General features: G+C 36.8%; 2 protein-coding genes across 3 annotated transcripts; one reads left to right on the forward strand and one right to left on the reverse strand.

Annotated features, from left to right (window-relative positions):
• Nucleotides 1-1,067: 1,067 nt before the first annotated feature.
• Nucleotides 1,068-15,690, forward strand: lig3 (ligase III, DNA, ATP-dependent). Its single transcript, XM_079608660.1, has 21 exons — nucleotides 1,068-1,245; nucleotides 2,291-2,881; nucleotides 3,292-3,420; nucleotides 5,587-5,799; nucleotides 5,882-6,033; nucleotides 6,128-6,294; nucleotides 7,015-7,092; nucleotides 7,170-7,338; nucleotides 8,434-8,589; nucleotides 8,692-8,823; nucleotides 9,466-9,545; nucleotides 9,678-9,765; nucleotides 9,939-10,016; nucleotides 10,982-11,105; nucleotides 11,208-11,350; nucleotides 11,449-11,523; nucleotides 11,823-11,969; nucleotides 13,394-13,544; nucleotides 13,659-13,756; nucleotides 14,329-14,406; nucleotides 14,841-15,690. Exons 2-21 carry the CDS (start codon nucleotides 2,338-2,340, stop codon nucleotides 15,072-15,074), a joined length of 3,036 nt encoding a protein of 1,011 aa, XP_079464786.1. The 5' UTR covers nucleotides 1,068-1,245; nucleotides 2,291-2,337; the 3' UTR covers nucleotides 15,075-15,690.
• rad51d (RAD51 paralog D) lies at nucleotides 15,678-23,287 on the reverse strand. 2 transcript variants are annotated; one of them, XM_079608661.1, is made up of 11 exons: nucleotides 23,096-23,287; nucleotides 22,908-22,995; nucleotides 22,193-22,254; nucleotides 21,947-22,065; nucleotides 20,783-20,864; nucleotides 20,500-20,634; nucleotides 18,333-18,428; nucleotides 18,177-18,267; nucleotides 18,021-18,091; nucleotides 16,941-17,099; nucleotides 15,678-16,250 (listed from the first exon to the last, which is right to left on the reverse strand). In XM_079608661.1, the coding sequence occupies exons 2-11, from the start codon at nucleotides 22,987-22,989 to the stop codon at nucleotides 16,152-16,154; spliced, it is 996 nt and encodes a 331-aa protein (XP_079464787.1). In that variant the 5' UTR covers nucleotides 22,990-22,995; nucleotides 23,096-23,287; the 3' UTR covers nucleotides 15,678-16,151. The 2 variants fall into 2 exon arrangements, with proteins under 2 accessions (XP_079464787.1, XP_079464788.1); XM_079608662.1 differs by having other exon boundaries at nucleotides 15,873-16,250; nucleotides 20,500-20,598; nucleotides 23,096-23,258.
• Nucleotides 23,288-23,312: the final 25 nt, after the last annotated feature.

The following is a 23,312-nucleotide window of genomic DNA, read 5'->3' on the forward strand; positions in this document are numbered from 1 at the left end:
TTTATTTGCTTGAAATGTTATGAACAACAGCTACACTAATTATGCTCCATTTGCCCATTCCGAGGTAACTAGGCTACAGATTACACCAGCTCCAGTTTGGATCAAGCCTCTGAAGATTTCAGATGACCCAACGCATGTGAAGAGATGTTGGCCAACTCTTAATCAACATACAAAACTGCCAACTTTAATCATGGTCACAACATGTAATCATTGCTTTAATATGCTCATTGTTTCATTGTGTCGTTGTAGCCCTACTTAAATAAATAAAGGATATTAGCTGCATGCATATATCTGTATTGTCTTAGTTGGAACTGAAGCCTACATTTCTGTCATATGAACATTGCTTTGACACAGTCACCTCTGAAAACAGATTAGGCTTACTCTTATCATGTAGATACATTCATTTTCTGCAAAGCTGCTTGTAACAATATGTATTGTGAAAAGTGCTTATGTGAATTTAAATGGATTTAATTAAACAAGAAAAAATAGGGTGGTAGGCCTACTTGATTTTTTTTCCCGTGGGGAATTGATGGTCGTGGTTTGTGCTGTGATGTCATGTCATGTGAGTGACAGGTTGATCAAAAAAACAATTATATGCACAGATAAAGCATTTATTAAATGCTGCAATATTCCATATAAAATAAGAATGGTCAATTTTGATTGGTGACACTAATTAACCGAAAGAACGAAGGTTGGAAGGATATTCATCCTAATAGATGAGGTCAGACTCCGATGAAGGATGACAAAATAACCTTATAACATTAAAGACTTTTAATAATATCCATACATGGTAGAGTAGTAGGCTACACAGTGCATAGTAGCCTGTATAAGTGCTTAGTTTATATTGTAATTACGGACACAACTTGTGTTGCCCGCAAACAGAGTTGTGTTTAAGAAGTGACACTGACAGGAGTTTTATTTAGGAGGGACCTATTCCGCTATAATCTTTTATATATCTAATAATCTAATCTAATAATATATCTAAAGCCTTTGATAAGGACGATCTACAACAATAAATGTTTGCAAAAATAAATAACTTTAAAATAAAACATCAACGTATTTTTGGTGCACATGCGCACTGCACAGGAAACACTTGCAAACAAAGAGGAAGCGCTCGTGTGATTTGATTTAAAGGGGACCGCACACAATCCAGAAATCATGTTCTTATGCTAACACATTACGTTGTTTTTAAAACGAAACCCGCTACATAAGGAGCTGGGGATCGACTTGGCACAAAATACTGAGGTAAAACGAAATTGAGACGAGTTGCTGTAAAATCTCTCACAGTTAGCTGTTTATGTGGCTATTCACTGGTGCATATTTCAGCTAAGATTAGCATGTGAGCTAATTCCACGTTGATCAACAAAGCGACACGTAAACAGAACCACCAAAAGCATACTTCTGAATGACTTCTGTCTGTGTAAAATGGCAATTTGGGCACATGCTGTTTGAAAATGAATTTTTTTGTATTTTATTTATTTATTATAAAGTTGCTTTGCTTATATATTACCTCTGCAGCGCATTGTGTTAGATTGTAGGTATTTTATATTATAATTGATTAATTTCATATAGCCTACGTAAATGTAAACTCACTAGTAGATAATATAACTGTATGATCTTTGAGTAAAATGAAGCAGTAACGTTATATTGACAGTAACGTTATTGGAAAACTCTTGCAGGTTAAAGATAAAGTATTGATTTGAATGTATATAACGTTACCTTATTTAGCATTTTGTCACCTTGTGTATATTTGTTTTAAATTATTATTATTCGCCATCTTCAATTGTTTCCCAACGTAACCCGTTGTATTAAAAAAGGAATGTTATTTTGGGTGTAATAAGATATTGTGGTTTAAATTTCACGTGCAATTTTATTTACAATTTGACACCTAAACATAATACATTTGTGTGTCACCTTTTTAATCAATGTCTAATGACAAATTCGGGAGGTTTAAGATGTATATTTTTTTTACACTAAAGATAAAGTTGTTTATGATAATATTTCCGCTGTGGTACATTTTATATATATTTTTTAATTGACTAAATTTGGTTTAAATTGATATGCCTTATTTTGCATTTTGTCACCTTTTAAGTCATTTTTAGGCATTTGTTGTTTCATACTATAGTAAAGAAGGAATGTATAAATAGTGTTTTCAGAATCTGCTTATCCACACCTCACTAGCCTAAGTTAACTGTAATATTTCCACACAACCCCAGTTAATAAATATATATTTTTTAATCCCTAAATACTGTTTAATCATGGTCATTCTCTTTTCTTTTTCTTCTTCCAGAAATTACCTCAGCTGTGTAAGAAGAAAACTCTCTATTTTTGAACTTTATGCCCAGTTTTTGGTTTGGCGGGATAGTGAGGACACTAAGCAGATCATCGTTGCCAAAACTTTGTAGGGAAACATTATTCAGAGCAACACTAAATTGTCAATATCTCCAGTGCTCGAAAGCTCTCACATTTCCGTGGGGCTTTGCATCTAGCCCCAGTGGCGTCTTTTTCTGTTTGCCACAAATTCGACAGTTCACTCTCAGCTCCGGCTCATATTTCCGCGTTTCTTGGCCTGAGTGGCAACGTGAACAACCAGACATGGCAGAGCAGAGATACTGTGTGGAATATGCCAAACGTGGCACGGCTGGGTGCAAGAAATGCAAAGAAAAGATCATGAAGGAGGTGGTCCGGATTGGTAAGATCGTGCCGAACCCGTTCAGTGAGTCTGCAGGGGAAATGAAGGAGTGGTACCATGTAAAATGCATCTTTGAGAAGCTGGAGAGAGCGCGCGCCACCACAAAGAAAATAGAGGACATCACAGAGCTGGAGGGATGGGAAGAACTTCAGGATGAGGATAAAGAACAAATCAATAAACATGTTTCAGGTATTCGGACACTTTTCCCCTTTTTTTGTTAGTCGGGAAAACCCAGACGAACTTCCGGCAAATTTGAGATTTGCTCTGCAAGTCCGTCTGGCCAAGAGCCCATTCAAGCCCATTTCCAATTTTCCCAAATCGAGTCACCAATCACAAACGTTGAGGCGGGCTTTACACGATGACGATCGCTCTGATTGGTTTTAGGTCTATCCAATTGCGCCCAGAGGCATTTGAGCGGTGTCTTTTGGTGATGCCCATTTGGAAATGGGCTGTGAATGAACCTTCCCCAGATCCACTCTGTTACAACTGAGAAGGGTCTGGTGTCAACCAGGCTACTCTTTTTGCTCTCCTTGTTTAGCTTGCATCAGATGTCATTGCAGACCTGACATATGCTGAACAGTCTCTCTTCTCTTTAATAGCACTGGCAGCCAAAACCAATGCAAGCCCAAAGAAGAAAGTGCAAGCAAAGTTAAACAACAGTGGGCAGCTGTCAGCACCGCTAGCTGATCCAACAGTCAACGCTCCTCGCAAGTTTTCGGGCTTCACAGGTACAACACCAAGAGGGCATGGGTTGTTTCTTTTGCTGCTATTTTTGTTTGTAACTTTTGTGTATCTTAAGGTACATTACAGTTCAAATATGAGGTCATTTTATTTAATGTTTTTAAAAGAAGTCTCTTATGCGTAACAAGGCTGCTTTTATTTAATCAAATGCCGTAAAATATTACTATTTTCTATTTTATTCTATTTTAAAATATCATTTATTTCTGTGAATTTTTTTTAGCACCATTACTCCATTCTTCAGTGTCACATGATCCTTCTGAAGTCATTCTAATCATGCCAATTTGGTGAAAAAGAAACATTTCTTATCAATGTTTAACAGTTGTGCTGCTTAATATTTTTGTGAAAACCATGATAAAACAATGTTCAGTGTTCTTTGATGAATAGAATGTTTAATAGCATTTATTTGAAATAGAAATCTATTGTAACAATGTCCTTGTTCCCCCAAAAAATATCTTACTGATGCCCAACTTTTGAATTGTAATGTAACTTGATTATTTTAGAGACAGTAGAGATAAAACATGATATACAGAATCCAAAATTAATTTAGTTAAACAAATGGATTAAGATTTTACCAGCCATAAATATTTCTTACTGGCAGTAAAACTGTATATAGACAGTTAACCCGGGTTCAGACTACAGGAGCTTTAGGCCGTTTTATGCCCGATTTACCCCTCCCAACATTTGGAGAAAAAATGGCATCCAGGGCGTCTGTTGATTCCAATGTTCGGCCCAGGTTATCTGGTAATGTGAGGCGTTTACAGATCAAATCTTATGATGACATCAGTACTTCCACAACAGCCAATGAGAGACAAGTCTATGTATAAGGAGTCGGAAGTGACGTAACTTTTAAACCGGTGACCGTGAAACAACAAGCAGCTGTCCGGTGGATAACGGAGATGGAGGAACGGCTGGTCCAATTGTGGCAACAACACGACTGCCTTTATAATGTCTCCTCATATAATGTCTTCAGCAAGTTGCTGCGACACAGTATATATTTTGTTTACATCCGATTTGCTAAATCTGGCATGATAATTTTAAGAATATCTTGTAGTGTGTGATTCGCCAATATTTTCAAATCTTGTAGTGTGTGCAGGTTTGATATTTGAAAGAAGAAAATCTGTGAAGATTCTCCTTAAGGCTGGAATACACTACAGAACTTTTAAAATCTTGAGAAAAAAGCCCTATTCGCACGGGATAAGTATTACCTGGTGACCTCTAGTCATTTGTAATAATTGCGGAGGTTGTCTGTGATCTTAATCCCGTGCGAATCGGCCATGTCTGTTATTTTGTAAAGTAAAAATTCCCCAATAAATGACCTACCATATTTCGCCAAACACTGAGGTCCTGTGATAATATTAGTCCCGTGCAAATCGGCATCGTTGTGATTTGGCGGGGTCGTTTAAGATATTTTCACGTTTTTTGTTTCCTGTGTGCTTTTTTTTATCCATCTTTCGTGAAGAATGAGGCTGCGTTTTGATAGTTTTTTGGGTGCTGGGTAATATTGCCACACCATACAACTATAAAATTTGCAGAAAAAGAAAGCTGAAAACCATTAGAAGAGCAAAAACAAAAAGAATGGTTAGATGGAGATGAATGACATGTATAGCAGCGGTAAGGAACATTCTTCTGTTTATGTTATATCATAAGCTAGACCTATAACGACAAGACATTCCCAAGCAATAGCCTATTGACATCATATCCAGGAGATAAGTCAGTAAATTTGAGTTAAATCACAGGCTTCGTTTATCCTGTGCGAATGCGCCACACAAATTCAGATGTGGGTGGGTAATTTCTAAATCGCACGAGATCCCCAGATAATACTAATCCAGTGCGAATAGGGCTAAAGTCGTGTAGTGTATTCTAGCCTTTATGTGCGTGATGCAACCAGATTTCACAGTCAGTTGAGATCTATAAACTCCTGTAGTCTGAGCCCGGCTTTAGTATGTATTGATTTTAATTTACATGGACGAGAGTCATGTTATCATTCTTACTATTTATTTTGTAAAGTGGCTTGCCAGCTGGAAAATAAATCTGTTGACCATTTTTAGTTGAGTAGTTTGAGCCACTGATATAGATGTATAAAGCGATCTATCATTTCATGCTGTCATGCTCTGCCATTTTAATACAAGGCTTAACACTCTCTGTCTGCACAGCTACCAAGGCCGGTTCCTCTTCCTCCAGTCCTGGACCGTCTCCAGCCAAACCCACTCAGGGCAGTGCTTTATCAGCTCAACTATGTGACCGCAACCATAAAGACAACTTACTGCGGGAGTTCCGCAAACTCTGTGCCTTAGTCGCAGAGAAGTCAGGCTACAACGCCAAAACCGAGATCATCAGAGACTTCTTAACAAAAGGCTCTGGTGGAGGTGAGCATGAATAATCTGGGCCATCATTAACACAAGCAGCCTCAAAGTGATATCTGTTAATCTCCCTCCCACATCTTCACAGACAAATTCAGAGGAGATTTGTACCTGACGCTGAAGCTTCTCCTCCCAGGAGTGGTTAAAAATGTGTACAACCTCAATGACAAACAAATTGTCAAGCTTTTCAGCCGCATATTGAATTGCAGTCAGGATGAGATGGTGCAAGACTTGGAACAGGTTTGTTGTATATTTCTTTTACAAGAGAAAAAAGTAGTCCAAGAAGAGAAATATTTGAGCCTTTCCTTCATTGATCTTAATTGTTTTCATATAGGGAGATGTTTCAGAGACAGTGCGGATGTTTTTCGAGGACAGCAAGTCTTTCCCTCCCGCAGCCAAGAGTCTTTTGACCATCCAGGAGGTGGATGCTTCACTGAGCCGTCTGGCTCAACTCACAAAGGAGGATGAGCAGCAGACAGAGCTGCAGGACATTGCTAAAAAGTTAGAAATTATTTAATATTTGATCTATATAAAATGCTTATTTAAACCTCTGCTGCTGTGAAAAAAAAAAAATCTTTTTTTTTTTAAAGAAATCTTTACTTCATCAGAATTAGGGCTGTCACTTTTGTGAAAAAATCCTGATCGATTTTTGAGACATAAGTGTTCATTGAATCGATTGCAAAATTGATTCCTATGTCTAAAGACGTTTCCATTTTCAACGGCAAATATAGGCAAATCCACGGACCGGCATTAGGATGAACGTAAAGAGGGTGCTTGAGACGCGCACAAGTCAGCAATATTTCTGATTATTTATTGTCGTGAAGTTTCGTGCACTATAACAGGAGTGCAACGTTGTTGAAAAATAATAAGCAGACTTTTCACTTCAGCAATAATCTGCCAATTGTCATATTTATAAAAAGACCAAACTTAAGTTTGTGCATTCAAGATTTACGACAGTTGAAGTTAGAAATTTCATTTTCAGGTCCATGCTTAAAAAAATTTTAATAAATGGATTATAACTACTGCATAAATACATTTAGTACCATAAAATGACATTAATAAAAAAAACTATAGAATAAATACATTTTGGTACAATCATTTCATTGAAATAAAAAGAAGTGGTAATTTTTGACCGACACGAGAGGGTTAATAAAACAATACGTTTTCCACTTGTTTGAATTTTGAGGATGCTAACCTTTTAATGTGTTTCTTGATTCCCAGATGTACCGGAAATGATCTGAAGTGTTACATTCGTTTGGTCAAACATGATCTGAAAATTAACTCGGGGGCTAAACACGTGTAAGTGTTGCTGGCAAATTGTCCCTAAAGGCATCGTGTTTGTTCTGTCTCACTCAGTGTAACCTCTCTCTCATCAGTTTGGATGCTGTGGACCCTAACGCATATGATGCCTTCAAAGCCTCCCGTAACCTTGGTGACGTAATCGACAGGGTGCTACGGAACCAGCAGGACGTCTCTAATGGAACTGGACCCCGAAAGATCCTTAGTGTGGAGGCGTCTCTGATGACCCCCGTACAGCCAATGCTGGTCTGAGTCTCTAGTGCTCTTAAACCGATAGTTCACAAAAACAAAAAACAGAACATTTCTAGGGCTGACCCCTAATAGTTGACTAAACGTTAGTTTAAATTTATTAGTCGGTTAGCTGCAAAAAAAACAAAAAACTTGTGGCGAAGTCATGCGGGACAGATCGTTATTGGCGTGTCGTTGTAATTACAGTATGTTGGGCAGGAAATGCAAACGGTCGCCTATCATCCATCAACCTCACATATATGGCTTATCATTTGAAACATGCAAGTAGTAGCAACTTGCCGCTCTCTCTAACTTTAACTAGATAAATGTGTGCTATTATTAGGGGCATATCCAAGTGTTTGCGGAGTGTGGAAGCTGAAGTATTAGCGCGCTTTACTGCATGACATGAAGGTGCGATCACTTGCATTTTTTCCTGATAACAGCGAAAAGAACTTAAAGTACTCTGCCATTTTTGGTCATAGATAAGAGTAATACATCATTAAAAACTGTAAACTTTTATTTGTGTAAGCTCACAATAACAACAAAACGTTTTTGCTTTCTGCCGTCTCCGTGAAGTGGAGCACATAAACCGAAACTAAGCGTATACTGACTCGCTAGTTTATTAATAAATAATAGTATCTTTTTTTTCTGACTACTTTTGCCAGTGCCTTGCGGCATGCTTGGGCTTAATAGGCTATATATTTTGCCTATATATTAAAGGCTTATTAGTTTAGTATTCTCCTCACTATATATTTAAGTAGTTAAATTAATACAAGCATGCGATTAGTCGACTAATGGCCTAAATGAACGACTTCTAGTTGACTAGAAAAATCTTTAGTCGGGGGCAGCCCTAAACATTTCTGTCATGATTTACTCCTTATGTTGTTCTAATCATGTATGACCCCCAAAAAATTTAGACATTTTTCAGAATATCTTCTAAGTTCCACAGAAGAAAGTCATACAATAATTTTGACTAGTCTGTAGGTTATAGGTTATTAATAAGCAGTAAAGGTATTTTGCCTAAATATATTTAAGAAATGGTCATAAAAGATTATGCCTAAAATGTACTAAGGTTTTCTTAATATTATCTACTGCTTGTTTTTATTCTTGTAGGCAGAGGCATGCAAGTCCATTGAGTATGCCATGAAGAAGTGTCCTAATGGGATGTACTCTGAGATCAAGTATGATGGTGAGCGTGTGCAGGTCCATAAGAATGGCGATCACTTTAGTTACTTCAGTCGAAGTCTCAAACCAGTACTTCCACACAAGGTCAGGACCTCCAGCAACTGTTAGCCATAATATATAATATAAAGATGTGTTTGTTTGTGTTTAAAGATTTTATTTTAATAGGGTTTGATTTTTCTCCTGCAGGTTGCTCATTTTAAAGAGTTCATACCGCAGGCATTTCCTGGTGGCCATAGCATGATCCTTGATGCTGAAGTTCTTCTTATTGATACCCAGTCTAGCAAACCACTGCCATTTGGGACTCTTGGAGTACACAAGGTAAACCAGAGAGCAATGCTGTTTTAGTGTTCCTTAATGCCCCGGTGCACAAAATTTGGCCAAAATTAATTTCCAAAACTGGCGTTGCCAAGTTGGCCTCTTCTCCCTAACTATGACCACGTCTATATTCTCCTTTTTAGTTTACTTTTTTTTTTCCAGCGTACCTAAAAAACACAATTTCCATTTCCATCCGTTTATTAGATCCATGTCGTACAGTGTGATTTGTAATGATCTTATTGGATTAATATATATTAATTATATATATATATATATATATATATAAAACATTTTTTATGTAATTTATTCCTGTGATGGTAAAGCTACATTTTCAGCATCATTCCTCCAGTCTTCAGTGTCGCATGATTCTTCAGAAATTATTCTAAAATGCTGATTTGCTGCTCAAAAAACATTTATTATTATCAATGATGAAAACCATTGTGCTGCTTAATATTTTTTGTGGAACTGATAAAAAATAAATATATATATATATACATGCATATAAATAGTCTTAAAAAAAAACAGCATTTGTATGAAATTTTATGCATCCTTTCTGAATAAAAGTATTAATGCCTTAAACAACAACTTTTAAACCTTTATGAAGTCATCTGAACTAAGAGTATCGTTTTGTTTTTGTGTTTCCAGAAAGCAGCTTTCCAGGACGCTCAAGTGGGTCTGTTCGTGTTCGACTGCATTTATTTTAATGGTGTCAGTCTCATGGACAAGTGAGTTAACCTTGAATACATTTACATCATTTATCTGAAAGTTATTTCAAGTTTTATAGGACTATAAAACATTTATATTAAAGGTTAATTGATATTTTCAATCTAAGATGTTGATGTGGTGATGTTTTCCAGACCTCTCTGTGAAAGAAGAAAGTTTCTTGATGACAATATGGTGGAAGTTCCTAACAGGATTCTGTTCTCAGAAATGAAGCATGTCACGGTCAGTTCTGCAGTGTTCTTGTATGTTTTTCTTTCTCTACCCATCTTGCATGTCCTCAATATTCTAGAATGTTTACAAATATGTAGTTAGGTCAAGTTAATTAACGGTTGATGTTGTAGTAAGACTTTAAGGTGGATGATTTTATTATGGCTAATGATATTGTGTTCCAACAGAGAGCTGCTGACCTGGCAGAAATGATCACACGTGTCATCAGAGAGGGACTGGAGGGGTTGGTTCTGAAGGATCTCAAGGTACAGCCTGGCTATGTTTCGAATGTAATACTAGCGTACTGCAAACTGCCTCTTGGTAGCACTTTAAATGGTTTGCTATAACCTTCATGTTGCATGTTTGACACACCGAGAAATTTTGCATACAGCGCACAGTATACATATTGCAAAAATACTATCAGGGCTCGACATTAAGCCTTGTCATGTGCTTGTCCTTCAGACAAGTAAGTCGGTTTTTCACTTGTCAGAGTAAAAAAATTTGCTTGTCCGGAATAAGTTTTTTTTGTGGTGTAAATATAATTTATTCTGAAGCCATATTCTTATCAGTGTTCTATCAGCTTTGACATTTAAATCTGCATTTTTTTTGTTTGTTTTTTTAAAGGGGCATTTTTTTCCTAATGTTAAAAAATATATGCTTTAACTTTGTTTCAAATTCTTAAATTTGATCAGTGAATTCAATTAAGACACTATAGGGCTGTTTCCAATCAAATTAAATAATTTACTCAAATCTACTTGTTCTGGACAAGCGTTAATGTTGAGTGCTTAGTATATTGTATGATGAACCTATGATCGTAATGCTCAAAACCCAAGGATTCTGACAGCTTATTTAACGCCCGAACACTATTATGTCAAAAAAAAAGTCCTTTAGCTGACTCTCTGGTCATTCAAAATCCCAAATTTTGTCCATTGGCCTCTGCCCATCATCATGGCCACCTAATCATCCCCATATACTGTATACTGATTGGCTTTATCACTCTCTCTCCATCTCCACCAATAAGCTGGTGAGTGGTGGGCGTTCTAGTACAATATGGCTGCCGTCATCCAGGTGGATGCTGAACATTGGTGGTGGTTGAGGAGATTTCCCGCTTCCATATTTTTTGCGCTTTGAGTACCCAGAAAAGTGCTATATAAATGTAACACATTATTATTAATACATTTGTGTTTACTAGATCAATTCATGCTACATCTGGGCTTTATTGCTGTTTCAGGGGCATTATGAACCAGGAAAGCGTCACTGGTTGAAGGTGAAGAAAGACTATCTGAATGAAGGAGCAATGGCAGACACCGCCGACCTTGTGGTGCTCGGAGCTTTCTATGGCAAAGGCTCAAATGGTCAGTATCGGCAGTCCAATCCAAATGGTTTTAAACAATAATTGAACTTCAGAGATGCTAGTGTAGCACAATTTTGAAATATTATGTTTGTCTGCCACACAGGTGGAATTATGTCCAGTTTCCTCATGGGCTGCTATGACCCAGAATCCAGAAAGTGGTGCACTGTGACCAAGTGTTCTGGAGGCTATGACGACGCCACGTTAGCCAGACTGCAGAAAGAGTTGGACGTTATCAAAATAGGCAAGGTAAATCACATGACTTAATAGATTTTATTCTGCCTACATTGCCATATCAGATTTATGAAAGTTGCATGACGTATGTTTCCTGTTTATATCACCATTAGGAACCAAGCAAGATCCCAGGATGGTTGAAGATTGTCAAAAACTATTATCCAGATTTCATTATCCGTGATCCAGAAGTAAGACTGAGCCCAATCCTCTTCCAAATACAACTGGAGAGATGCTTAATGTTAATGTGCTTGTAATGTGAAATGAGCTTGATGAGACTGTTAAAAGCCTGGTTACAGTGAGTATATGATTGGGAAAAACAGCAATGAAGGAACTTTATTAGCTTGTTATCTCTTTAACTCAGATGAATGTGTTTAATAGACCATACAACACTCAAATGTTTAAGATGTTTGTACTGAACTGAAACTGTAGAAGTTTGTATTGTGTGTCTGACTGAGGAAGAATATATCCTGTTTGTTCATGCTTACAGAAAGCGCCAGTGTGGGAAATAACTGGAGCAGAGTTTTCCAAGTCAGAAATGCACACAGCGGATGGCATATCCATCCGCTTCCCGCGATGCACTCGGATGCGTGACGACAAGGACTGGAAGACAGCCACTAACCTTCAGCAGCTTAAGGTACGCTTGATTGTAAAATGAAATTTGCATATCTGCAAGCATTTTGCATAGAGATGCAATTAAGAACTGCAGAATGTGCCATCAAGCGTCTCAAAAGATATGACGTGTGAATAATTTCAGAGCAAGCTTTTCCTGGCATGTGCAAAATGATGAAAATATGTTCTCTTAAAATCAGCATGAAATGAAAATTGGCCTCGTTAATTTTGTAAATGCATGATCTTAATGTGAATGACTCATCCTTGTAGGTTTTTTTTTTTTTTTTTTTTTTTTTTTTTTTTTTTTTTAAACCTCAGAATGTTTAATCAATGGTTAAATGGACAATGGTGTTAGAGCAGGCACTAATGGATCAAAAAGTTGTATCTCGTGAATTACCCCACTAATAATGCCCGGAATGGTACCAATGGTACCAGTAGTACAAATAGGTTCTGTACTCCCTTTCCAATGCCTCGTTTTAGAAGTACATCAGGAGTTTATTTAAATAGTACTTGCCTGATGGCTTATGCTACCGCTAACCTGGACATCGAGGTCACTTTCGTAAGTTGGGAAAAGTCCGTAAAAGTCGTGGCAGAAAGTGCTGCATAAGGATGTAGTGTAATGACGCCCAGTTCCAGGAATGCACTAATATTTTGTTGGTAGTACCAATTTGCAACAATTATTAGTTAACACTTAAGTTGTCAACACTTAATAAATTTAAAAAAAAAAAATTAGGATATAGCAAAAAAAACTGTCAGGACTTTTGGCTCGGTCATGGTGCTAAGGACCCTGGGTTGAAATTACTCCGAACCATCCCTTTAAACCCCACCCCTCCACAATCGGCTGCCATCACGCATTCAGTTTCGAGTCCATTTCATCCAATCAACAACCGATGAGTCGGAACAAGTCCCCGCCCAACATTTTTTTTGCTGTTGCTCCTTCGGTTTAATCACAACTTTTAAAAAAATAATTAAAAAAATAATGCAAAGTATCAGGTTGTTTTGTAAATCAAATGTTTTTTTTTTAATTAAATTCACCATGATATCACAATTGACAATTTTTTTTAAATGGAATTCTGCAGTATTTATTATAATAACTTTATAATCAAAATAACTTCCCCTCCTACATGCAACATCTTTTCTCTGATGACGTGTTTACTGGCGCAAGGGCAGGACAACCTGTCACTCACATCACAGCAATATCAAACCAAAACCATCCAATCAATTCCCGATTTACATAGAATAAAATGAGGCATTTATATAGTGCTTTCATATGCGCTACTGTACACCCTTTACAATCATATCATGGGGTCTCTCCTCAACCACCACCAATTTGGTAGTACCTAATAATTTTTTCTTGTTCAAGAAGCCATTTCACTCGGGTATATTTCACAATATAGAAGAAAAGACTGTCACAACTTCCATTTCATGCCAACTTTTTTTTTTGTGCAGGAGCTGTATCGAATCTCGAAGGAGAACTGTGATTTTGAGGTGACAGCTGGTCCGTCCAAAACTAGCAAAAATGACAAGAGCTCCTCAGGAGGCGAGAGTGGAGGAAGCTCTCCCTCGACATCTCATGGAGCTTCCACCGCTAACAAGCCCAGTAAGCGTTTGCCGTGAACCGATCCTGTTTGTTCAATAGCTGTCAAGTGTGTCATCTGCATCATATAAGTAGCATTAAAAAAGCTCTTATGTTCTCTTTGTTTCAACTGTTCAGAAAACGGTCATACCCCCAAAGCAAAGGCAGTGAAAACAGAATCATCCTCTCCTGCAGTTAAGAGGAAATTACCCACAGAGAAACAAGAAGCCAAGAAGGTTTGTTATACATATACACACACTACCGTTGAAAAGTTTGTGGTCGGTAAAAAAAGTCTCTAATGCTCAAGTCTGCATTTATTTGAACAAAAATACAGTAAAAACTGTAATATTGTGAAAAATTATAATTTAAAATAACTTTTCTTTGCAAATGTAATTTATTTCTGTGATGGTAGCTGAATTTTCAACTTCATCACTCTAGTTTTCAGTCACATGATCCTTCAGAAATCATTCTAATATGCTGATTTGATGCTAAAACATTTTTTATTATAAATGTTGAGAACATTTGTGCTGTGTAATATTTGTTTCAGAATTCTTTATTGAATAGAAAGTTCAAAGGCACATTTATTTGAAATGAAAATATTTTGCAAGATTGTAAAAGCCTTTACTGACATGAATATTAATTCAGCATGTTTGCATTAAATTGATTTATTTAAAAAAAATCTTACTGACCCTAAACTTTTTAATGGTAACGTGTGTTCTCTGAACACAAGTTTAGTCTGTATTGTCATGTTCATATCCATTTCTGGTTCATCTCTCTCCTCAAACCCTGTGATATTGCTTTCTTTCAGATAAAAAAAGAACCTGCTCACAGCAATGGACAAAGTAAATTAAAGTCGATTCAAACAACCGACCCAAAGAATGAAAAGGTTTGTTTTACCTCTTGTGCTTGCTTTGGAACTTTATACTTAAGGTTTGTTCACACTTGGGTAGTTTGGTTCAATTAAAACAAACTCTGGTGAGATTGCTCTTTTTTTTAGTGCAGGTCATTTGAAAAAGTATGAATGCTGTTTTGAATTTTTGTCCATGCAATGAAAGTCAATGGGGTCCAAAACCACATTGGACCCCCGATTGACTTTCATTGCATGGACATTTTTCAAAGTAACCATTAGTGTTCTGCATAAGAAAGTGTCATATAGGTTTGAAATTACTTGAGGGTGAATACATTTACATTTTTCAGTAAACTGACCTTTGAAGCTGAATTTTGTAGGAATTGTAGGAATCATTTGATTGATTGATTTCCTCAAAATGTGTAAGCAATGTGCACACTTAACACGTTTTCACCTTTGCTATCTTCCTGCAGACACTACTGGACATTTTCACAGGCGTAAAGCTCTACCTCCCAGAGTCAGTAAAGGACTTTGAGAAGCTTCAACGTTACTTCCTAGCGTACGATGGAGATCTGGTGCCTCAGTATGACTCCGGTTCAGCCACACATACACTGGAAGAGCCAGAGGACGACAGTTCAGCCCAGAGGGTCACCTCCAACTGGATCTGGGAATGCATCCGAAAGAGGAGGGTGGTTCCCCCCTGCTGAACGAGATAAAGAGACTGCTCAAAGGACACTAGCACAAACCTCAGGTTTGCTGTTCTCTAACAAGCAATGTCATTGGAAAAAATGCCTGTTTCACCAGACCTACAGCAATAATGCTGTCAATCATGACAGACCAAGTTGAATGAACTTTTTCTAAACCATTTTTTGTTAGCTTTACCACATTGTGGTATTACACATGTTGTGCTAAAACAACTTTAAAGTTTCCTAGCTATTCAAGTTTATGTTGGTTTTGACATTGGGATATTTCTCACTATAGATTCTCATATTTATGATTTTTAAACTTTATTTCGGTGTCATTGGCTAATGTTGACACTCATTTCTTAAGCAAATTCTTCAAGAAGGTCAATAAGTGTAATGATTTTGATGACTTCATCATTATACAGTGTCATTTATGTTTTGACAAGGATGTTTGTTTGAAGAATGCTCTTGGGCACAGGACGAGTGATTATTAATACAATAGTAACAGCCATGAGGCATGATTGTGGAATGGATAATTGTGTAGAGTAAATTGGGCAAGAGTCCTCTAGCTTAGTGATGGTAGTTACATGTAATTTCAAATGCTCCAATCATTCTAATTAAAACGAGCTTTTTATGCACAAAGAAACTGATTTGTGCTTGAATCGAGTCCGTCTAGCACACGACAGGGAACCGCAGTTATGAGTAATTGTGTGAATGTCTGTAAAGCACAACATTAATTTTCAGAATTGTTTTTTTTCTAGTCTAATCAGTAAGGTGCACTCAGTCATTTTATGGACTTATACTGACACATAGAGGTGAGATGGCATAATGGCAAAAAAAAAAACATTTAATTGAAAGTTTATTTTTTATTTGTACAGTTGGTACTGAGGAAAAAATCTATTTAAGTTACCCATTCATCATTTAGAAAATATTAAGGTGTCAACATTATGTAAACGCATAAAAGAAAAGTCCAAAGACACAAATGTTCCTTATCACTTGTCAAAGAAAAAAAGAAAAGACCATAGAAATAATATACATATTTACACTGACTCTAGAGGGACGGCTATTTGTATTGTCTATAAAAACACAGTGGAACTTCTGTCAAGGTTTACTGCTTTCTAGTTTCCTCTTGGCTGAAATGGAGGTGCTCCTCTCTTCAGACCAGTGACAAAGATCAAACTCCTCAACCAGACGACAAGCCTAAAGATTTAAAAAAGCAAATAAACAGTAAATTGTAGCAATCATGTGTACCCACTTCAGTATAGATTTTATTGGTCTAGAATATATCTTTTTTTTTTTTAAATGGCTACCTACCTGCAGACTTCAGTTCCATCCCTGGTCCAACACACTTACCTGCTATACACTCAATAGTAGGAGTCTTAACTGTTCAAATTACTCACGGTTTGGTTTTATCAATGTTTAAATTGGCAAGACTTAGTTTAAACCGATAGCAACGTGTACTGTTCGTGCGCTATCAACACCCGGGTGATGACGACGGCATAAATGATTGAATGATTGATCATATGGCACTCCTATTGGACAGTTTACAAAGAGTGACTGTTTTGTCCACTTTTTTATCATCACTGTTGTAATGTTTTGGGAACCCAAAATGTGTAGGCCTTATCCATCGAACGAAACATACATTAGGCAAACAAGTCTGTCTAATGCATTATTTTCCCATTTTCAACAAACCATATTATAGATGTGGTGTCAGATTTAAGATGAACCGCGGTGCAAGTGTATGGAGAACAGTACGGTTTTTATTTAAAAAAAAATAACCGAGAACATCACACCCCTACTGAATAGCTGGTTTAGGTGTGTTGGATTAGGGCTGGAGCTAAACTCTACAGGATGGTAGCCCTCGAGAGGGACAATTTATGCTAAAACCACCTGTCGTGATGATTTGGTCAGAGTTGCGGTTCGTAAGGACGGAGTCTCTGCGTTCTCCACTCTCTGCAGGAGTACACGTGTGCGTGGCACATGGCTCCACGACTGGCCCAGTCCAGCCTTCAAATGCCCATTTCCATCTTTGGTCACATGGTTTGTCACCTTCAATGCAAGATTTCAACATATCAGTATCTACTACAAAGGACATTTTGGCAATTGGTCAAACTCATCAGTTTTGGGATGGATTTTCTTGACTTTCCAGACATTTATAAATACTGGCTCAGGATTTTTTTAAATCACGAATAGCGACAGATCTGTGTTCCGTATTGTGACGTACATCCGAGTCAAACGGATTATTGAAAGAGGAAAAAAATAAGATGGCAACTTGGTTCTTTCAATCAGTTGTTAATTGGTCGAGCCAATTGTAAGAAAAGTGGACTAAATCATTGGACATCTTCCCGTTTTTACCGGAAGATCAAGTTATGACATTTTGATTGAACATTGCATGGTAAAAAAAATTTGGTCCCACTTTATATTAAGTGGCTTTAAGTACTATGTACTTATTTTTCGATGTAAGTACAATGTACTGTAATTGTGTTCATGTTGTATTGTAAAACACTTTTGCTGCTATTGAGATGTGATATGGGTAAGGTTAGGGACAGGTGTGGTGGTATGGGTAGGTATAAGGGTGGGTTAAGTTGTAAGGAAAGGGTCAACTGTGTAATTACAAATGTAATTACATAAATGAATTACAGCTGTAATTACATGCTGATATTTTTTAAATATAAGTACAATGTAAAAACATGTATGTACACAATAAGTCCATTGTATCAAATTGTTAATTTCAATTTAAGTACATAGTACTTAAAGCCACTTAATATAAAGTGGGACCAAATTTTTTAACAAAAATATACATGCATTAGTCATTCACAAAAAGATCTATAACATGCATTTACAAAACAGATAGGATGAATTTTCAATTAATGCCGACTTCAATCTTTTTATTCTCATTCGCAAAAAGAATGAAATATTTTGAACAAACCTATCAATAATTATAATAACAGGAAAAAGAAAGAGGTATACCAGCACAGCAATGTTGAAGTCTTTGGCGATCATCTTCATCTCCCCAGCAACTTGCATCATCAGTGACATACCTGATGCAAAGAAGCAGAACTGTGACCTCTGATGCACAAGTTAAAGTATTATGATAAAGTATTGTGCAATACTGTAAACAAATACCCTCATTTTGTTTCCCTCCGAGCATGGATGAGAGCACAGCAGAGACTGAATCCACCATCAGCGCTTTGACTGAACCTCCTCCAACAGACGCCTGGGCAAATTCAAGAGTTCTACTACAAACAACCACTTCTATCAATCTCACAGAACAGAACCTACCTTCTGAAGGCCATTCGATCTTAGATTTTGAAGACAAGCGAGCAAAGAGAAGACGTCAAATACTCTGAACACCTTGATTTTTTTAAGTGCCTCCATCTATGTATTGAAAAGGAAAAGCAATATCTGTAGCACGGTACAAGTTACGATACAAGACAGTAAAGTTTAGATTCATATTCTGGTTCAGTACAACATAAGCTTGATGGCATTTGTGGAATAATGTTGATTGATTTCCAATATATATATATATATATATACAGTCCCCTCCAAAAGTATTGGAACAGTGAGGCCAATTCATTTATTTGTTCTGTAGACTGAAACCATTTGGGTTAGACATCAAAAAATGTATATGAGACAAGAGATCAACATTTCAGCTTTTATTTCCAGGTATTTACATCTGGATCTGATACACAACTTAGAAGATATAACCTTTTGTTTAAACCCACCCATTGCTCATGCGACCAAAAGTATTGGAACAGATTAACTTAAAATAGATTAAAGTGAATAAGACTTAATATTTAGTTGCAAATCTTTTGCTTGCAATAACTGCATAAAGCCTGTGACCCATTGACATCACCAAACTTTTGCAATCTTCTTTCAGTTGTTGTTTGTTTTGGGGGGTTACTACCTTTAGTCTCTTTTTTTTAGCTGGTAAAATGCATGCTCTATAGGGTTTAAGTCTGAAGATTGACTGGGCCAGTCTAAAACCTTCCACTTCTTGCCCTTGATGAACTCCTTTGTTGTTTTGGCACTGTGTCTTGGGTCATTATCTTGTTGCATGATGAAGGATCTCCCAATCAGTTTGGTTGAATCTTTCTGTAAATTGGCAGACAAAATGTTTCTGTACACTTCTGATATCATTTTGCTGCTGCCATCATGTGTTCCCTCATCAATAAAGATTAATGAGCCCGTCCCAGAAGAAGCCATGCAAGCCCAAGCTATGACATTACCTCCACCGTGTTTCACAGATGAGCTCGAAGCCTCTGTACTTTTGTTCATGAAGTCTTCTGTGAACAGTAGATTGAGATACCTTCACTCCTGCCCTCTGAAGGTTGTTGCTGATGTCACTAACAGTTGTTTTAGGGTCTTTCTTTACAGCTCTCACAATCATTCTGTCATCAACTGCTGATGTTTTCCTTGGTCTACCCATTCGAGGTCTGGTACTTAGTACACCAGTGGTTTCTTTCTTCCTCAGGACATTCCAAATGGTTGTACTGGCTATGGCCAATGTTTGTGCAATGGCTCTGATTGATTTTCCATTTTCTCTCAGCTTCACAATTGCTTGTTTTTCGCCCATAGACAGCTCTCTGGTTTTCATGTTGGTTACACGTCTAATTATAAATGTAGTCTGCACAGGCAAAACCCAAACCTGAAACTGAGCACAGACATTCAGTGCTATTTATTGTTTGAATAATCAATGTAACAGGACACACCAGGGCAACAAAAAACACCTGTCAGTCACATGTTCCAATACTTTTGGTCGCATGAGCAATAGGTGGGTTTAAACAAAAGGTTATATCTTCTAAGTTGTGTATCAGATCTAAATGTAAATACCTGGAAATAAAAGCTGAAATGTTGATCTCTTGTCTCATATAAATTTTTTGATGTCTAACCCAAATGGTTTCAGTCTACAGAACAAATAAATGAATTGGCCTCACTGTTCCAATACTTTTGGAGGGGACTGTATATTTGACCAACATACTATTGAAAAAAGTAACAATGGAAGTTACAGTGAGGCACTTACAATAAAAGTGAATTGGTCAAATGTAAGTTAATTTTGGATTATTAAAATGTGACGCTTTAATTTTCTAAAAGCACTTCCATTGTTAACTTCTGTATTATGTTGTTTAAATACATTTTACAGTTGTTTTAGGGTTTATGGTGTTGAAAATTGTATATAAAATCAAACAGAAATGGTTCTGAAAGTTTTTTTGTTTTTTTTTACACTAAAATCATATTAACATTATGTGGCTAAAGATGTACAGTTTAGCCCCATTAACTTCCATGGTAAGTGTCTCGCTGTAACCCTGATTTTTTGCTTTTTTTTAATAAAAGAAGGGACAAGAGGAGATTTAACATTGACACAAATGCTATTGATCCGGAATACTAAACATACAACATAGTGATACTTGCCTTAGCAAGCACTACTAATAAATTCGACTTTGATCACCTGCTCCTCCATATCAGGGGTCCTGGTTTGTAGCATCTGAAGCAGTCGGTTGGCACACACACCACCCCTTGTGTCAATGTAAAACACAGTCTGCTTCAGCTGGTGGGACATATTAACCGCAACACTAAAACACACCTACAAAGTGATTGAGAGATACACAGAGCATCATTGAACACCCCCTCATTTGCCCACCCAACCCTAGTAGGTAATAAAAGCCAGGTGGACTTTGACATTGTAGAGCAGGACCAAGCAACTGAGAAGAGTTTCCAGAACAAAAGGTCACCTGTGTTTTCCCGCTCCCTGGACTTCCTATCAGCTCAGTTATTTCTCCTGTGTACAGCCCAGAATCTAACAGCTTATCCAAACTGAAGAGAAGAAAACACAGATTTAATACAAAATACAGAGAGTTAATACAAAATACATACACTACCATTAAAAAATTTGGGGTCAGGTTTTTCATGTTTCTTTAAGTCTCTTATGCTCACCAAGGCTGCATTTATTGGTTCAAAAAATAGGAAAATCAGTAATGTTATGAACAATGTAGGAGGTAACGCATTACAAGTAACTTGAGTTATTAACCAGTGTCTTTGCTGCTGACCTTCGACGATCTAATTCAACCGTACTATTAAGGCAAAAATGACTTTAGATAAAGATCACATTTGTGTTTAATTTTTAAGTAAGAGTGTTGAACTTTCTTCTCCTGCAAAATGGCAGCACTGCTGAAAGGTTTATTCGAGCTGTGGCCTCTAACTGTACAGCCTTGAATTTGCATTTCCTCCAGCCTTAGGCTTATTCATTTCCTTTTTGGTGTGAAAGGGCATTTACATTTGGCAAAACTATCTTGTTATTAAAAAACAAACAAGCAAGCCACTAAGCCCAGGTGAGGAGTAACGCAACTCATTCATTTCCATAAAAAGTAACCAAGTAGCAAAATTACGGTAGTAACTTTTTTTGGGAGTAACGCAATATTGTAATGCATTACTTTTAAAAGTAACTTTCCCCAACACGGATTATGTAATATTGTTACAATTTAAAATAACTGTTTTCTATTACAATACATTTTAAAATGCAATTTATTCCTGTGATGGTATAGCTGAACTTTCAGCATCCTTACTCCAGTCTTTAGTGTCACAAGATCCTTCAGAAATCATTATAATATGCTAATATGATGCTTAAGAAATGTTTCTTATTATTATCAGTGTTGAAAACTGTTGTGCTGCTTAATAATTTTGTGGAAACTGCAACAGCATTAATAGAAATACAACAGCATGAAATACAAATTTTGTAATATTTTAAATGTCACTTTGCTGAATAAAAGTATTAATTTCTTTCTTTCAAAAAATTAATAAAATTATAGTGACCCCAAACTTTTAAACTGTAGCGTATATACAAACCAATTATTATATTATATTATATTACGAATCCTCCACATATATATATTTGGGACCTGGGACTGCCGGTGGAGAGAATAGCTGTGGAACTCAAGAGCTCTTCATAGAGATCAGCTCCAGAGACAGGAAACGCAGTGCACTGAGCCAAGAGCACACGCCGAACAGCTACTAGAGCCTGAAAGATACGACAGTATTTAGTTAGTTAACTTGGCTTAGATTAGTTATACTGTCAGTGATAGATAATGGTAAATAAAGGTGAGGCCTCAATAGGCGTTACACAAAAAAAAGGTCATTCCACATACCTTATAAGACAATGAACACTTTTGTGCAAGTTCTTCTGGGTTACACGAGACAAAGTCCTCAACTGAAAGAATTAAACACAGATGTATTATTAATTCAAGACCACAGACAGTTACATAGTAAACTTTATTAATCCCCATAGGGACAACTGTAGTGATTGAGCAGCAACAATAGTTCAATGAATAGTCTTATTATTATTTATTTATTTATGTCATGCCAAACTCATATGCTGCCGTCATTTTTTTCTTGTGAAGGAGACATTCCTTCAAGGAGACATTCCACCGAATATTTACCCAGCTCTTTTTCATACTAAGCAGTGTTATTTTAGTATTATTGAGATACTATTATGGTTTTATTCATATTTCAAATTGGCTTTTATTTTTCATTCTCATTTGAAAAATATATTTTGTTTCATAAGGGAAAATAACACTTTGGGATGGGAAAATAGCACAGGTATCTACAGGTATCTGCTAATTATACAATATGCAGATTTATATTTCCAACACAATAAAGAAGAGCCCAACACAACCCCACAGTAAATAATCCTGACATTAAAAAGAGAGAAAAAAGGGACAAGTGTAAATTAATTTTTACTGTGATATTACTGTGGTAGTTGATTAACCCCATAAAGCCACTGTAGTACTATAGTATTTCTTGTTAGTGCCATAAGGATGAATTTGAAACTACATGTATCAGTGTGATGCTCAAAGTCAACACCTGTTCTGATGTCCTCTGATTGTAAAGCCTTAATGAAGTCCTCGTTTATTCCAGGGCAGATCCCTTCTCTTAAGATCACCATGACTCCCTGGACAGAGTTTGAGAACACAATCGACAACAACGTTATTAAAAAGAGGTAACGTAATAACAACGCTACGTTAAGCATCTTAATAACAAAATACTCTCACCAGATGGCTAGAAAGCCCATTAACACACACATGCACGCGAATGTTCTTCACATTAGAGTTCCTCTGGGTATCTTTACATCTTGAGAGTAATCTTCATGAGTTTATATTGCCGCCCGCCACATTTCAACACCAGTCAGCGTTCAGCGTGATTGACAGGAGCACCGACCAATCACAGCCTCCGTAGGTTTACATAAGCCAATGACAGGCTTTGCGCTTT

This window comes from Phoxinus phoxinus (assembly GCF_949152265.1).
Source record: "Phoxinus phoxinus genome assembly, chromosome: 3".
Classification (NCBI taxonomy): Eukaryota; Metazoa; Chordata; class Actinopteri; order Cypriniformes; family Leuciscidae; genus Phoxinus; species Phoxinus phoxinus.

Coding starts and splice junctions, on each gene's coding strand:
- rad51d (XM_079608661.1), bottom strand. CDS start 22,989: ATGGTGATCTTAAGAGAAGGGATCTGCCCTGGAATAAACGAGGACTTC. Junction 22,255..22,907: donor ATCAGAGGACATCAGAACAG/GTGTTGACTTTG, acceptor TAATTCTTTCAG/TTGAGGACTTTGTCTCGTGT. Junction 22,066..22,192: donor AGTGTTCATTGTCTTATAAG/GTATGTGGAATG, acceptor CGTATCTTTCAG/GCTCTAGTAGCTGTTCGGCG.
- lig3 (XM_079608660.1), top strand. CDS start 2,338: ATGCCCAGTTTTTGGTTTGGCGGGATAGTGAGGACACTAAGCAGATCA. Junction 13,545..13,658: donor TTCCACCGCTAACAAGCCCA/GTAAGCGTTTGC, acceptor TCAACTGTTCAG/AAAACGGTCATACCCCCAAA. Junction 13,757..14,328: donor AGAAACAAGAAGCCAAGAAG/GTTTGTTATACA, acceptor GCTTTCTTTCAG/ATAAAAAAAGAACCTGCTCA.